Here is a 15092-nt window from a genome sequence, read left to right as displayed (position 1 = left end):
CACCTCCTTTGGTGAAACCTGAGTCCATTTAGGGTATGTCGCCATGACACTCTCTAGCCTGCCACTGCTGCCGCTGTCTCTGAATGCCATCCCCTATAGTGTCAGGGTCAATTATTGGATGTTTTAGATGCTATCTAGCCTTATTCGGTCACTCTGTCATGGCCATGCTGTTGCCCATAATTTTGGCATAATGGTGCGATTAAGCAGCCTCAGAGGCATCCATGCATGCTGCCCCTGCTGTTTCCTGTCCATTTCCTTGGTGTTTCCATCCTTTTCTGAGGTTCCCAGGTGTTTGGCCAAGCTTCCCTGTGCAGAGCCTTGGTCCCCTTGAAAAATGCTCGAGTCTCCCATTGACTTCAATGGGGCTCGTTATTCGAGACGAGCACTCGAGCATCGGGAAAAGTTTGTCTCGAATAACGAGTACCCGAGCATTTTAGTGCTCGCTCATCTCTAGAGGAGACATAACAGTGAGTATAAGAGATGTGTACAGGAGGAGACATTACTGTGAGTATAAGAGATGTGTACAGGAGCAGACATTACTGTGAGTATAAGAGATGTGTACAGGAGGAGACATTACTGTGAGTATAAGAGATGTGTACAGGAGGAGACATTACAGTGTGTATAAGAGATGAGTACAGGAGGAGACATTACAGTGAGTATAAGAGATGTATACAGGACGAGACATTACAGTGAGTATAAGAGATGTGTACAGGGGGAGACATTAAAGTGAGTATAAGAGATGTGTACAAGAGGTGACATTACAGTGAGTATAAGAGATGTGTACAGGGGGAGACATTAAAGTGAGTATAAGAGATGTGTACAGGAGAAGACATTACAGTGAGTATAAGAGATGTGTTTAGGAGGAGACCTTACAGTGCGTATAAGAGATGTGTACAGGAGGAGACATTACAGTGAGTATAACAGATGTACAGGAGGACACATTACAGTGAGTATAAGAGATGTGTACAGAGGAGACATTACAGTGAGTATAAGAGATGTGTACAGGAGGAGACATTACAGTGAGTATAAGAGATGTGTACAGGAGGAGACATTACTGTGAGTATAAGAGATGTGTACAGGAGGAGACCTTACTGTGAGTATAAGAGATGTGTACAGGAGGAGACATCACAGTGAGTATAAGAGATGTGTACAGGAGGAGACATTACAGTGAGTATAAGAGATGTACAGGAGCAGACATTACAGTAAGTATAAGAGATATGTACAGGAGGTGACATTACAGTGCGTATAAGAGATGTCTACAGGAGGAAACATTACAGTGAGTATAAGAGATGTGTACAGGAGGAGAAATTACATTGAGTATAATGTGTGTATTTATACGTTCTTGAGATCTACCAAAAAGTGGAGCGCTCCCTGCTCCACATATGCAAGGACACTGCGATGCAATGATTCCATGAGCAAGAAGATAGGGGATTTAATTGAAAAAGGCGGAGGCATACTATGGACCCTTCAGACGGGAGAGCAGGAAAATAAAGTTTGAAAAAAGTTTGGTACGGGGCATCATGCAGGTTTTCATGAGCTTTTGCTCCTTACGAAAGGGGTATAGATATCTATCTATCTCTGGCACCGACTCAAGAATGGAGGCGACACCAGAAGCAGCGGCTATATCTTAAAGCTGACAATGCGCTCTAACTTTTGTGATTGGAGCCATTTCCGATTGCAAGTGTTAACCACTTACATGCCATGGTCATGCAAGTAAGGGTCTTATCTGTAGGGATTTGATCCCTTATGCTGCTTAACAGGGGATGCGAGACAGTTTACACTGCTCTACAATGCAATATTATTGTAGAGCAGTGAATTGGATTTGAACCAGCGATCAGAGCATCACTGATTCAAATTCAAGTTTGTATAAAGTAAAATAAGTTAAAATAAGTAAGTTCAAAACATTAAAATAAGTAAAAAAATAAGTAAATAAAATAAAAGACCCTAATATAACACTTTCCCATACAAACACTTAAAGGGGTATTCCGGGAATATGAACGTCTGTCACAAAAACCCATGATGATATAAATAAATGAATACAACAATACTCAATGCCATTAGTCACAAAACTGAGCTAAAATAATATGATTTTATGATTTACAAAATTTACGGCCTCTCTAAAGTAGGTGGAGTTATCACTAAGATGGCCGCCACTGGAAACCTCAAGTCCCATGATCCTTTAGTTCTCAGTAACTCCTCCTACCACTTATGCTCTGCTAACAGTGATGCTGTAACAGGTTTTCTTGCTCTGTTACCATAGTAATGATGTGTAACTGCCATCACCACAACACTGACCATACTGGATGCACTGCAACCAACCGACTACAGCCAAACATAGTGGCGATCACATGACCTGCTCAGGCAGGTGCAGGACATGTGATGTGGACATGTGACCAGCGGCCATCTTCTGTCCTGCAACGGACTGCGCGGAGGAAATTAACGGACTGATTAAAGGGCCGGTAGCATTTTATCTCTTCATTACAGTCCATGTCACCAGCATTTTCTGCTAAGGGGAGCAAAATTTTAAATAACAACTAATTACACATTAGCTTATATTTTGAGTGCCCACTTGTATATGAATTATGCTGATTCCTGGAATACCCCTTTAATAAAGTATAAAAAACACAAATACACATAAGCCCCCTCCCCCCCCCCCCCCCCACACACATTTTTGGTACCAACGAGTCCGTAACAATCTGTATAATAAAACAGAATAGTTGCTGGACCCACAGGTAAACACCATAAAAAAACAAAAAAATATTCTGCAAAGATATAATTTTTAATTAATACTCTTAAAAACTGCTCTAAAAGGGTTCAAAACTCTATAGTAAGACCACTATAAAGAACAACTTTTCTCACAAAAAATAAGCCCTTAACCAGATTCGTCATCCAAAAAATAAAAAAGTTATGCATATGAAAAGACGGTGATGCTAAAATGAACAACATTTTCTCCAAATTAGTTTTTGTTCAGTAAAATTTTGGGGAAAAAATTAAAAATCTTTATAAATGAGGTATTTCCTTAAGTGTGGCGACCCACAGAATAAAAATAATATATTATTTTTATGGTATGATGAACAGACAAAAAAAAATCTCACCAAAAATTGATGATTTTAATTTCCTCTACTATCTCACCAATTAGCTATAGATGCCCCAAAATTATGTACCAGAAAAGTGCATCTCATGTGGCAAAAAAATAAGCCCCAATGGGGCAGATTTACTTACCCGGCCCATTCGCGATCCAGCGGCGCGTTCTCTGCGGTGGATTCGCGTCCGGCCGGGATTCATTAAGATAGTTCCTCCGACGTCCACCAGGTGCTGCGCTGAAGAGCATCGGAACGGCGGAGCGAAGGTAAGCGCGTGCCGAGCGACAAATTTTTTTTTAAGTGCGGCGTTTTTTCCGAATCCGTCGGGTTTTCGTTCGGCCACGCCCCCCGATTTCCGTCGCGTGCATGCCAGCGCCGATGCGCCAAAATCCGATCGCGTGCGCCAAAATCCCGGGGCAATTCAGGGGAAATTGGCGCAAATCGGAAATATTCGGGTAACACGTCGGGAAATGCGAATCGGGCCCTTAGTAAATGACCCCCTATGTCTCTACATTAAAAAAAGATAAAAATTATAGCCTGTAAAATTTGCAGATCTGCTCTGGATGGCGCCTCCTTGTGTTTTCAATGCTCAGGAGAAATTGGTTCAGATTTTGTGGAGCCTCTTTTTATTTAATCCATTGGGAATGTTTCATTTTCAGCCCAAAATAGATGTAGATCTAAATTGCACAAACTTCTTAAAAGTGCTTTTTCGTACGTCGAGGTGTGTAGTTTCCATAACGGGGTCATTTACGGGTCTTGCTATTATTTAGGCCTCTCACAGTCAATTAAAAGTTGAGCAGGTGCATCTAAATGCAGGTTTTTGTGATTTTCCAAAAATTTTTTAAAAATGGCTCCCAAATTCTAAGCCTCATAACATCCTAGTAAAATTAGTGGAATCTTTAAAAACCATCCAACGTAAAGCAGAGATTTGGGAATGAATTTATTTATTTGGGGCTATGACTATCTGCTTCATTTTGCCAAATTTCAGTTTTTTTTTCATAACGAAATACAAAAGATATCATCCAAATTTTAAACTAATTTAATAGCAGCCTCTGTTTTATCTTCTAGTTTAGAGAACAATGGATTGTCCAACGCGGAAAAGGAAGAAATAAGGAGGCTGGAAAGACACAAGACAAATATGAAGATATTACAGAAGAAGCAAGAAAATCATAAATAATTCCTACATGTGATAATAGTCAACTTTTTATTAATTTAATTAAAGGAAAATGCTGCTTTCTCCTTCTTTGCCTCCTTTCTTCTTGCAGTTATCACTGTGTAGATTTCCTCAGCTGCTGCAGAACAGCATAATCTACACCTCAGCTGCTGCGGAACATAATATTGCACACGTCAGCTGCTGCAGAACAGCATAATATACACCTTAGCTGCTGCAGAAAAGCATACTATACATCTCAGCTGCTGCAGAACAGCATAATATACACATCAGCTGCTGCAGAATAGCATAATGCACACCTCAGCTGCTGCAGAAAAGCATACTATACATCTCAGCTGCTGCAGAACAGCATAATATACACATCAGCTGCTGCAGAATAGCATAATGCACACCTCAGTTGCTGCAGAACAGCATAATACACACCTCAGCTGCTGCAGAACAGCATAATCTACACCTCAGTTGCTGCAGAACAGCATAATCTACACCTCAGTTGCTGCAGAACAGCATAATACACACCTCAGCTGCTGCAGAACAGCATAATCTACACCTCAGCTAATCCCAAACAGCATAATACACATCTCAGCTGCTGCAGAACAACATAATACACACCTCAGCTGCAGAACAGCATAATACACACCTCAGCTGCAGAACAGCATAATACACACCTCAGCTGCTGCATAACAGCATAATACACACCTCAGCTGCTGCAGAACAGCTTTATACACACCTCAGCTGCTGTAGAACAGCATAATACACACCTCAGCTGCTGCAGAACATAATATTGCACACGTCAGCTGCTGCAGAACAGCCTAATACACACCTACACTGCTGCAGAACAACATTATATACACTTCAGTTGCTGCAGAACAGCATAATATACACTTCAGCTGCTGCAGAATAGCATAATCTACACCTCAGCTGCTGCAGAACAGCATAATATACATCTTTTCTGCTGCAGAACAGCATATTACACACCTCAGCTGCTGCAGAACAGCATAATACACACCTCAGTTGCTGCAGAACAACATAATACACACCTCAGCTGCTGCAGAACAGCATAATACACACCTCAGCTGCTGCAGAACAGCATAATACACACCTCAGTTGCTGCAGAACAGCATAATACACACCTCAGCTGCAGCAGAACAGCATAATGCACACCTCAGCTGCTGCAGAACAGCATAATCTATACCTCAGCTGCTGCAGAACAACATAATACACACCTCAGCTGCTGCATAACTGCATAATACACACCTCAGCTGCAGAACAGCATAATACACACCTCAGCTGCTGCATAACAGCATAATACACACCTCAGCTTCTGCAGAACAGCATAATACACACCTCAGCTGCTGTAGAACAGCATAATACACACCTCAGTTGCTGCAGAACATAATATTGCACACGTCAGCTGCTGCAGAACAGCCTAATACACACCTACATTGCTGCAGAACAACATTATATACACTTCAGTTGCTGCAGAACAGCATAATATACACCTTTGCTGCTGCAGAACAGCATAATATACATCTCAGCTGCTGCAGAACAGCATAATACACACCTCAGCTGCTGCAGAACAGCATAATACACACCTCAGCTGCAGCAGAACAGCATAATGCACATCTCAGCTGCTGCAGAACAACATAATATACACTTCAGCTGCTGCAGAACAGCATAATACACACCTCAGTTGCTGCAGAACAGCATAATACACACCTCAACTGCTGCAGAACAGCATAATACACACCTCTGATGCTGCAGAACAGCATAATACACACCTCAGCTGCAGCAGAGTTGCAAAATGCACACCTCAGCTGCTGCATAACAGCATAATCTATACCTCAGCTGCTGCATAACAGCATAATACACACCTCAGCTGCTGCATAACAGCATAATACACACCTCAGCTGCAGAACAGCATAATACACACCTCAGCTGCTGCATAACAGCATAATACACACCTCAGCTGCTGCAGAACAGCATTATACACACCTCAGCTGCTGTAGAACAGCATAATACACACCTCAGCTGCTGCAGAACAGCATAAAACACACCTCAGCTGCTGCAGAACCGCATAATACACACCTCAGCTTCTGCAGAACAGCATAATACACACCTCAGCTACTGCTGAACAGCATACTGCACACCTCAGCTGCTGCAGAACAGCATAATACACACCTCAGCTGCTGCTGAGCAGCATAATACACACCTCAGCTGCTGCAGAACATAATATTGCACACGTCAGCTGCTGCAGAACAGCCTAATACACACCTACACTGCTGCAGAACAACATTGTATATACTTCAGTTGCTGCAGAACAGCATAATATACACTTCAGCTGCTGCAGAACAGCATAATCTACACCTCAGCTGCTGCAGAACAGCATAATATACACCTTTGCTGCTGCAGAACAGCATAATATACATCTCAGCTGCTGCAGAACAGCATAATACACACCTCAGCTGCTGCAGAACAGCATAATGCACACCTCAGCTGCTGTAGAACAGCATAATCTACACCTCAGCTGCTACAGAACAGCATAATATACATCTCAGCTGCTGCAGAACAGCATAATATACATCTCAGCTGCTTCAGAACAGCATAATATACACCTCAGCTGCTGCAGAACAGCATAAAATACACCTCTGCTGCTGCAGAACAGCATAATACACACCTCAGCTGCAGAAGAACAGCATAATACACACCTCAGTTGCTGCAGAACAACATAATACACACTTCAGCTGCTGCAGAACAGCATAATACACACCTCAGCTGCTGCAGAACAGCATAATCTATACCTCAGCTGCTGCAGAACAGCATAATACACACCTCAGCTGCTGCAGAACAGCATAATACACACCTCAGCCAAAGCAAAACATCAAAATACACACCTCAGCTGCTGCAGAACAGCATAATATACACCTCAGCTGCTTCAGAACATAATAATATTCACCTCAGCTGCTGCAGAACATCAAAATATATACCACATCCACCGAAAATCCTCACAATACACACCTCAGCTGCTGCAGAACAGCATAATACACCTCAGCTGCTGCAGAACACTACAGGGACATCTCAACATCTGATCACTTCTATAATTTATTGGTTAACATGTGAGACCCCGATTCTTCGGTTTGCACCCCCCCTCCTTCTCCTCATCACTGCTATGTTACATCTCCATATTTAATCCTCTGCCACCAATGTCCTTTCCCGTTTTTAGATTTCAGTTTGTTTACTTCCATCCATCCAAAAGCTTGAACAAAGTGCAGAAGTGTAAGAGGTTTTGTTACCTGCGTAAGAATTTGGACTTCATTGCGGCACCATCCAGGCCGTGGTCATGTACTGGGAAGATGGAAAACAGCTATAAATACCGTGAAACTGATGGAGAAAGCAGTTGCGCCATGTTTATGTATCTCATCGTGCATCCACATGGCACCTCACGTTATAATCACTGAGATACCCCGCTTATGTACAATTGGCTTTATTATGTTTTAGTACATTTTAAAAAATACAAAATAAAATTGGTGATTTTGCGTTAGATCTCTATCGGTCTATTAGGGGCTCATTTCACTAAGGACTGGACTGGAGTCTCACAGAGATTGGCGGCATTAACACCATTTAGCGGTTGCGGCGGTCGTGCTTGATGCATAATGCAGCCCTGCTCATACATCCTTAAAGGTGTTGTCCCCTTTATATCATTGCTCAAGAGCATATAGAGATCACATGACCCTCCATCTGGTGATCACATGACCCTCCATCTGGTGATCACATGACCCTCCATCTGGTGATCACATAACCCTCCATCTGGTGATCACATGACCCTCCATCTGGTGATCACATGACCCTCCATCTGGTGATCACATGACCCTCCATCTGGTGATCACATGACCCTCCATCTGGTTATCATATGACCCTCCATCGGCGGCCATTTTATGATCAGGAATCTCTGGCTGATGAGACAGGAGGCTTCACTTTACATATCAGGAAATCGGAGAAGAACTATTACTAGATGTATATTGGTAAATTACTTAATATCCTGCCCCCGACACACATTACAAAAACATGAGGTAAAGTGGACAACCCCTTTAACACATGTGAGTCCCTTGACACATGTTAAGGGTTAAATGATGTCTCCATTGTTCACACTTTCTCCTACCTGTCCTCACATGTTGTCAGACCACATGTCTCAGGTTACGACATCAAGACTCTCTCTCGATCTACAATCTGTACAGGAGAACATGATCTCCTCCCCACGCCCTGCTCATACACACACTGTGAGATTTGGAGACATTTAGGAAGGAGAGGATATTTCTGCCTCATACGGGATGGTATAAGCAGTTCTGGCCATCGCAGATGAGAAGTAGGTAAGTTAATCCTTCTATAATCACACCTATGATGTGGTTGGGGTTCCTCTAACATGTGGAGTTTCTTGTAGAAGACCATCTTGTCTGAGAGGAGGTCTACCAAGTCCACCGGAGCACAGGTACGGGATGTACGCACTGTGTGTCCTGCTTCATCCCGTGTATGAACACAGATACAGATGCCATCTGTATTGCAACTGGATTATGACTCTAAACTAAAGCAATGAGTCTAGAACCGGGTATTAACGCAGATATAGATGCCAACTGTATTGTAACTGGATTATGTCTCCAAACTGAAGCAATGACTCTAGAACCTGGTATCAACACAGATACAGTCTTAGTTCTGCACTATGATATTTACCTGCAATACAGTCTCTGGGATATCAATGAGGACCTGGGCATGTAGACCACACACTTAATACAGGCAACGTTGTTATAACCATTGCTAACGAGATAATGGACAAAATTAAAATGCATGATAAATGTGTTTCCACACAATGGTAAAATGATAATATATAAGTATTATTATTATATATTTTTATAAGTATTTTTTCTATTTTCAGTGGTTTTTTAATGAAGTCTTTATTCCAAGAATGAGTAAGGTTTCAACAAAGACGTCTTCTCTTCAAGGTAGGGCTCCGATATGTGGAGCAACACATTTCAAAAAAATCTAATTTGCCATCCAATATATAAAGCTGGATGTATGTGTATGTGTGTATATGTATGTATGCATGTGTGTGTGTATGTATGTATGCATGTGTGTGTGTATGTATGTATGTGTATGTGTGTATGTATGTATGTGTGTGTGTGTGTATGTATGTATGTATGTATATGTATGTGTGTATGTATGTGTATATGTGTGTATGTGTGTATGTGTGTGTATGTATGTGTGTATATGTATGTATTCATGTGTGTGTATGTATGTATGTATGTATGTGTGTGTGTATGTATGTATGTATGTATGTCTGTATGTGTATGTATGTATGTGTGTGTATGTATGTGTATATGTGTGTATGTATGTATGTATGTGTGTATGTTTGTATGTATGTGTGTATGTGTGCATGTGTGTATGTAGACAGTCCCTGGAATGAGAGTGCCAGAGAAAGTCCCTGGAATGAGAGTGCCAGAGACAGTCACTGGAGTGAGAGTGCCAGAGACAGTCACTCAGATGAGAGTGTCTGAGACACTCGTTTGAGAGTGTCATAGACAGTCATTGAATGAGAGTGTCATAGACAGTCATTGAATGAGAGTGTCATAGACAGTCATTGAATGAGAGTGTCAGAGACAGTCATTGAATGAGAGTGTCATAGACAGTCATTGAATGAGAGTGTCAGAGACAGTCATTGAATGAGAGTGTCAGAGACAGTCTCTTTAAAAAGAGTGTCAGAGACAGTCACTCGAATGAAAGTGTCAGAGAAAGTTACTGGAATGAGAGTGTGAGAGACAGTCCATCGAATAACAGTGTCAGAGACAGTCACTGAATGAGTGTTAGAGAAAGTCACTAAAAGAGCCTGCCAGAGACAGCCACTAAAAGAGACTGCCAGAGACAGTCACTGAAAGAGACTGCCAGAGACAGACAGTCACTCAAAGAGACGGTCAGAGACAGAGAAGGTTAAAAAAGTTTATAAAAAAGGGATGGTCAGTGACAGAGACGGTCAGATACATTCTATTTTGTTATAGCCAAACAGTTATTTACTATCGCGGGCAACACCAGGAGCTACAGCTAGTTTATATATAATGATCTGATGTGCGCTCACCTCAGAGGAGTATAATGTATACAAACTATACTAACAATCGGGACTTGAATAACCGGTCATACAACCACTTACGTCACCAGGTAATCTATGGGGTGGGGCGAGCCAGAGACTGGAAATAGAGCGATCACATGGGTAACAGGAACTGAATTAATATTAGGGACTTCCCTGGTGTCACCTGGTGCTTGACTCCATTCCTGTATTTCCTTCTACTCTAGAACCGGTCCAGGGACATTGACTTAAATAAGACCAGGACTGTACACAACAACATGGGTGCAGAGTTTTAACAATGAGTTTCCTGGCAGTATCTGGACTTAGACCTTTAACAATGCAAGTCCAGGTGCAAACTGTAATGGCAGTCACAAATACTATGTTCCAGCACCATGAAGCTGCCTTCCACCAATCAGATTCCGGTTTAGACATAATGGGACCCTGGGCAATGCTAAGAGTGAGGCCACCAAAATAATCAGCCCCCATCCCTGATCCCCTGCTATATTTGTCCTGAAATCTGAATCACTGAACTCACAGAGAAATTTTTAAAAAGTTCCCACACCCGGATCAGAAAAAGCTGTATGCATTACTACTGACTGTCACTACCCTGGCTGGGAGCTGCTCACACACTGGTATCAGTCAGTGACACAGACATCAGTGGTATCTGGTACCTTACAGGTGATGATCTGCTCCGTCAGGAAGAGAACTTCATTACCACTTCTCCCGTCCACGATTTATCACTACTGATACCACCCCCAGATGTTTTGAACTCCATTCAGCACATTTCCACACTGCGCCCATAAAAATACCAAAGTCACTCACAGTTTAATGTCACTTTAATGTCACCAGTGGCTTAATACAGGAACCCTTAACTCCTATGTCTGTCTTTGGAGCGCAGCTGTAGTCAGATTCATTAAAGTGGCTTAAAACCAGGGTGGGGTCTGGTGTGAATTTGCGCTAAAACTTGCGCCTAAATGTATTGTGAAAACTAGTCTATGCAGATAATGAATTTGGTGCTGGCAGGGTCTATATCAAAGTGACTTTGCGCTGTCCTGTGTTCATTTGGCGCAATGGAAAGTCACAAAACAGCATTTGCAACACAACTGCGCTAATACAACGCCTAACATAGACAAAAAACATATTTTTTAAACTAAGTGTAAACAGACTGAAAAAAACACATCAACAAGTGCATATGTGTAAGTTATTTATATATGTAACAACATGGGTTTGTTTTTAACATTATCAATAATAATATAACACCTACTGTAAGTGTTTGATGCCCCCACACACAGCCCTCAGTCTGTATATAAAGCCCCCGTCTATATACAGCCCCCCAGTCTATATACATCCTCTGGTATATATACAGTACCCCCACAGCCCCCAGTCTATATACAGCCGCCAGTCTATACACACCCTCCTGACTAAATACAGCCCTCCACAGCCCCAAGTCTATATACAGCCCCAGTATATATACAGCCCTTAGACATTATATACAGCTCCCTATATAAGTCCCCCAGACTGTATTTACAGCTTCCAGACTGTATATACAGCCCCCAGTCTATATACAGCCCCCAGGCTATATACAGCCCCCAGACTATATACAGCCCCCAGTCTTTATACAGCCCCAGGCTATATACAGCCCCCAGTCTATATACAGCCCCTGGACTGTATATACAGCCCCCAGTCTATATATAGCCCCCAGACTGTATTTACAGCCTCCAGACTGTATATACAGCCCCAGTCTATATACAGCCCCCAGTCTATATACAGCCCCTGGACTGTATATACAGCCCCCAGTCTATATATAGCCCCCAGACTGTATTTACAGCCTCCTACCTGTATATACAGCCCCAGTCTATATACAGCCCCCAGTCTATATACAGCCCCCAGGCTATATATAGCCCCCAGACTATATACAGCCCCATTCTCCCCCAGTAAAACTAATTCCCTGTTCCCACTCGGAGTCGTGTCTTGGCTCTTCTGCTGCCACGTCGTGTCTCAATGCAGGGACATAGGCAGCATGTGGGGATGTCATCACATGCCGCCTGGGTGGTCCAAAAAATACAGAGACGTGCAGACAAACGGGTCTTGTTTGTCTGCTCTGCATGTAAATAGACATATGTCCTGCCCACGTTGAGGCTTTGTTCACACATTGCACTTGAATTGCGTTCAGAGACACAATTCATACACAACAAGAGGGAGTTTCCTCCAATCACATATGTATTAACAATGAAACACTACAGGAACAAGCACCGTGTGTTTTGTATGTAAACAATGCAAAATGCTTGGGACTCATTCCCGATTTCAAGAGTTTTTGATCTAAATGCATATATGCAAATGGGTGAAACTCCTCCTCGCGGCGCTTGCTTTGCGTTTCTAAACACAATTCAAGTGCGATACGTGGACAAAGCCTCAGGTTTTCTGAGGCAGCTTTTAAAACCAAAACTGGTTTTGTAGTGAAAACAGCAGAACAGCACCTCCTGCGTCTGTAAACCTGAACACTATTTTTTTTGCATGGGAACAGATAATTTTGCCCATTGGGAGAAACGCAAAACTGAACGCAAATTTGTTCACACCAAAAGACATGTATGGTAGGTAGCAACAAGTTTGTGTTGTAAATTTGGTGTTTCTCCAGTGAGACTCCATGGTATGTTATGTGGAGCCCCCTACACTCAGTCCAAACATGAGTGTTGCCCAAGAATGCAGAGACTTTCAGAATATCTAAGGGTGTGATCCCAGACACATCAAATTGTGCTTTTCTATCTCAGATGACGGAGCAAAAAAGTTTTACCAGCAGCTCTGTCAGTATGAAGATCACGTCCTGAGGATGACGTATGAATATTTCCAGGAGGATCTGCTCTACATTGTGGAGAACCTGAATCTATACTCACTGTTACATGAATTGGATTCACACAACATTCCAGATGTTAAGGTACGGGATTTCTGGGTGGGATGTTAGTTGTATAAAGAATATATTATTGCAACTGTATTATTTTTTTAATAATTCTTTAAGCAGAGGAATAGCAGCAAGATGGTGATCACAGTCTCAGTATACAATGTGTACATGTCTTGATAAGACATTGGGGCACATTTACTTACCCATCCGGAGGAATTCACTGAAAGTGCATTGTCCGTGTATAATGCGCTGTGCGGGGAGTCACTAAGATCCTTCGCCCGATATCCTGCATGTGTCGCTTCCCCGCTCAGGTCCCCGGAGTTCACCTTTTTCCTGCTGCATGTAAGTGCATTGTCCGTGTATAATGCGCTGTGCGGGGAGTCACTAAGATCCTGCGCCCGATATCCTGCATGTGTCGCTTCCCCGCTCAGGTCCCCGGAGTTCACCTTCTTCTTCCTGGTGCATGTAAGTGCATTGTCCGTGTATAATGCGCTGTGCAGGGAGTCACTAAGATCGTGCGCCCGATATCCTGCATGTGTCGCTTCCCCGCTCAGGTCCCTGGAGTTCACCTTCTTCTTCCTGGTGCATGTAAGTGCATTGTCCGTGTATAATGCGCTGTGCGGGAGTCACTAAGATCCTTCTCCCGATATCCTGCATGTGTCGCTTCCCCGCTCAGGTCCCCGGAGTTCACCTCCTTCTTCCTGGTGCATGTAAGTGCATTGTCCGTGTATAATGTGCTGTGCGGGGAGTCACTAAGATCGTGCGCCCGATATCCTGCATGTGTCGCTTCCCCGCTCAGGTCCCCGGAGTTCACCTTTTTCCTGGTGCATGTAAGTGCATTGTCCGTGTATAATGCGCTGTGCGGGGAGTCACTAAGATCCTGCTCCCAATATCCTGCATGTGTCACTTCCCCGCTCAGGTCCCCGGAGTTCACCTTCTTCTTCCTGGTGCATGTAAGTGCATTGTCCGTGTATAATGCGGGGAGTCACTAAGATCCTGCGCCCGATATCCTGCATGTGTCGCTTCCCCACTCAGGTCCCTGGTGTTCACCTTCTTCTTCCTGGTGCATGTAAGTGCATTGTCCGTGTATAATGCGCTGTGAAGGGAGTCACTAAGATCCTTCACCCGATATCCTGCATGTGTCGCTTCCCCGCTCAGGTCCCCGGAGTTCACCTCCTTCTTCCTGGTGCATGTAAGTGCATTGTCCGTGTATAATGCGCTGTGCGGGGAGTCACTAAGATCGTGCGCCCGATATCCTGCATGTGTCGCTTCCCCGCTCAGGTCCCCGGAGTTCACCTTTTTCCTGGTGCATGTAAGTGCATTGTCCATGTATAATGCGCTGTGCGGGGAGTCACTAAGATCCTGCTCCCAATATCCTGCATGTGTCACTTCCCCGCTCAGGTCCCCGGAGTTCACCTTCTTCTTCCTGGTGCATGTAAGTGCATTGTCCGTGTATAATGCGGGGAGTCACTAAGATCCTGCGCCCGATATCCTGCATGTGTCGCTTCCCCACTCAGGTCCCTGGTGTTCACCTTCTTCTTCCTGGTGCATGTAAGTGCATTGTCCGTGTATAATGCGCTGTGAAGGGAGTCACTAAGATCCTTCACCCAATATCCTGCATGTGTCGCTTCCCCGCTCAGGTCCCCGGAGTTCACCTCCTTCTTCCTGGTGCATGTAAGTGGATTGTCCGTGTATAATGCGCTGTGCGGGGAGTCACTAAGATCGTGCGCCCGATATCCTGCATGTGTCGCTTCCCCGCTCAGGTCCCCGGAGTTCACCTTTTTCCTGGTGCATGTAAGTGCATTGTCCATGTATAATGCGCTGTGCGGGGAGTCA

The 15092-nt window shown here is 43.5% G+C and overlaps 2 protein-coding genes across 5 annotated transcripts in view; both read left to right on the top strand.

Moving 5' to 3' along the window:
- LOC140069270 (NACHT, LRR and PYD domains-containing protein 3-like) overlaps positions 1-4300 on the top strand; it is a 43365-nt gene extending 39065 nt beyond the window's left edge. For both annotated transcript variants that reach the window (XM_072114753.1, XM_072114754.1), the window contains exon 13: positions 4152-4300. In XM_072114753.1, coding sequence (XP_071970854.1) covers positions 4152-4260 — 109 coding nt within the window. In that variant the 3' untranslated portion in view covers positions 4261-4300. The remainder of the gene's footprint in view (positions 1-4151) is intronic.
- Positions 4301-8213: 3913 nt separating this feature from the next.
- Positions 8214-15092, top strand: part of LOC140069271 (NACHT, LRR and PYD domains-containing protein 12-like) — a 28593-nt gene continuing 21714 nt past the window's right edge. The window contains exons 1-4 of one of the 3 annotated variants that reach the window (XM_072114755.1): positions 8214-8321; positions 8431-8618; positions 9179-9245; positions 13129-13292. In XM_072114755.1, the coding sequence (XP_071970856.1) occupies positions 9209-9245; positions 13129-13292 (201 nt within the window). In that variant the 5' untranslated portion in view covers positions 8214-8321; positions 8431-8618; positions 9179-9208. Of the gene's footprint in view, positions 8619-9178; positions 9246-13128; positions 13293-15092 lie in introns of all 3 variants that reach the window. The other 2 variants (XM_072114757.1, XM_072114758.1) reach the window with 2 other exon arrangements.

Source organism: Engystomops pustulosus, chromosome 7, assembly GCF_040894005.1.
Source record: "Engystomops pustulosus chromosome 7, aEngPut4.maternal, whole genome shotgun sequence".
NCBI lineage: Eukaryota > Metazoa > Chordata > Amphibia > Anura > Leptodactylidae > Engystomops > Engystomops pustulosus.
This window is presented reverse-complemented; position numbering and strand designations above follow the sequence as displayed.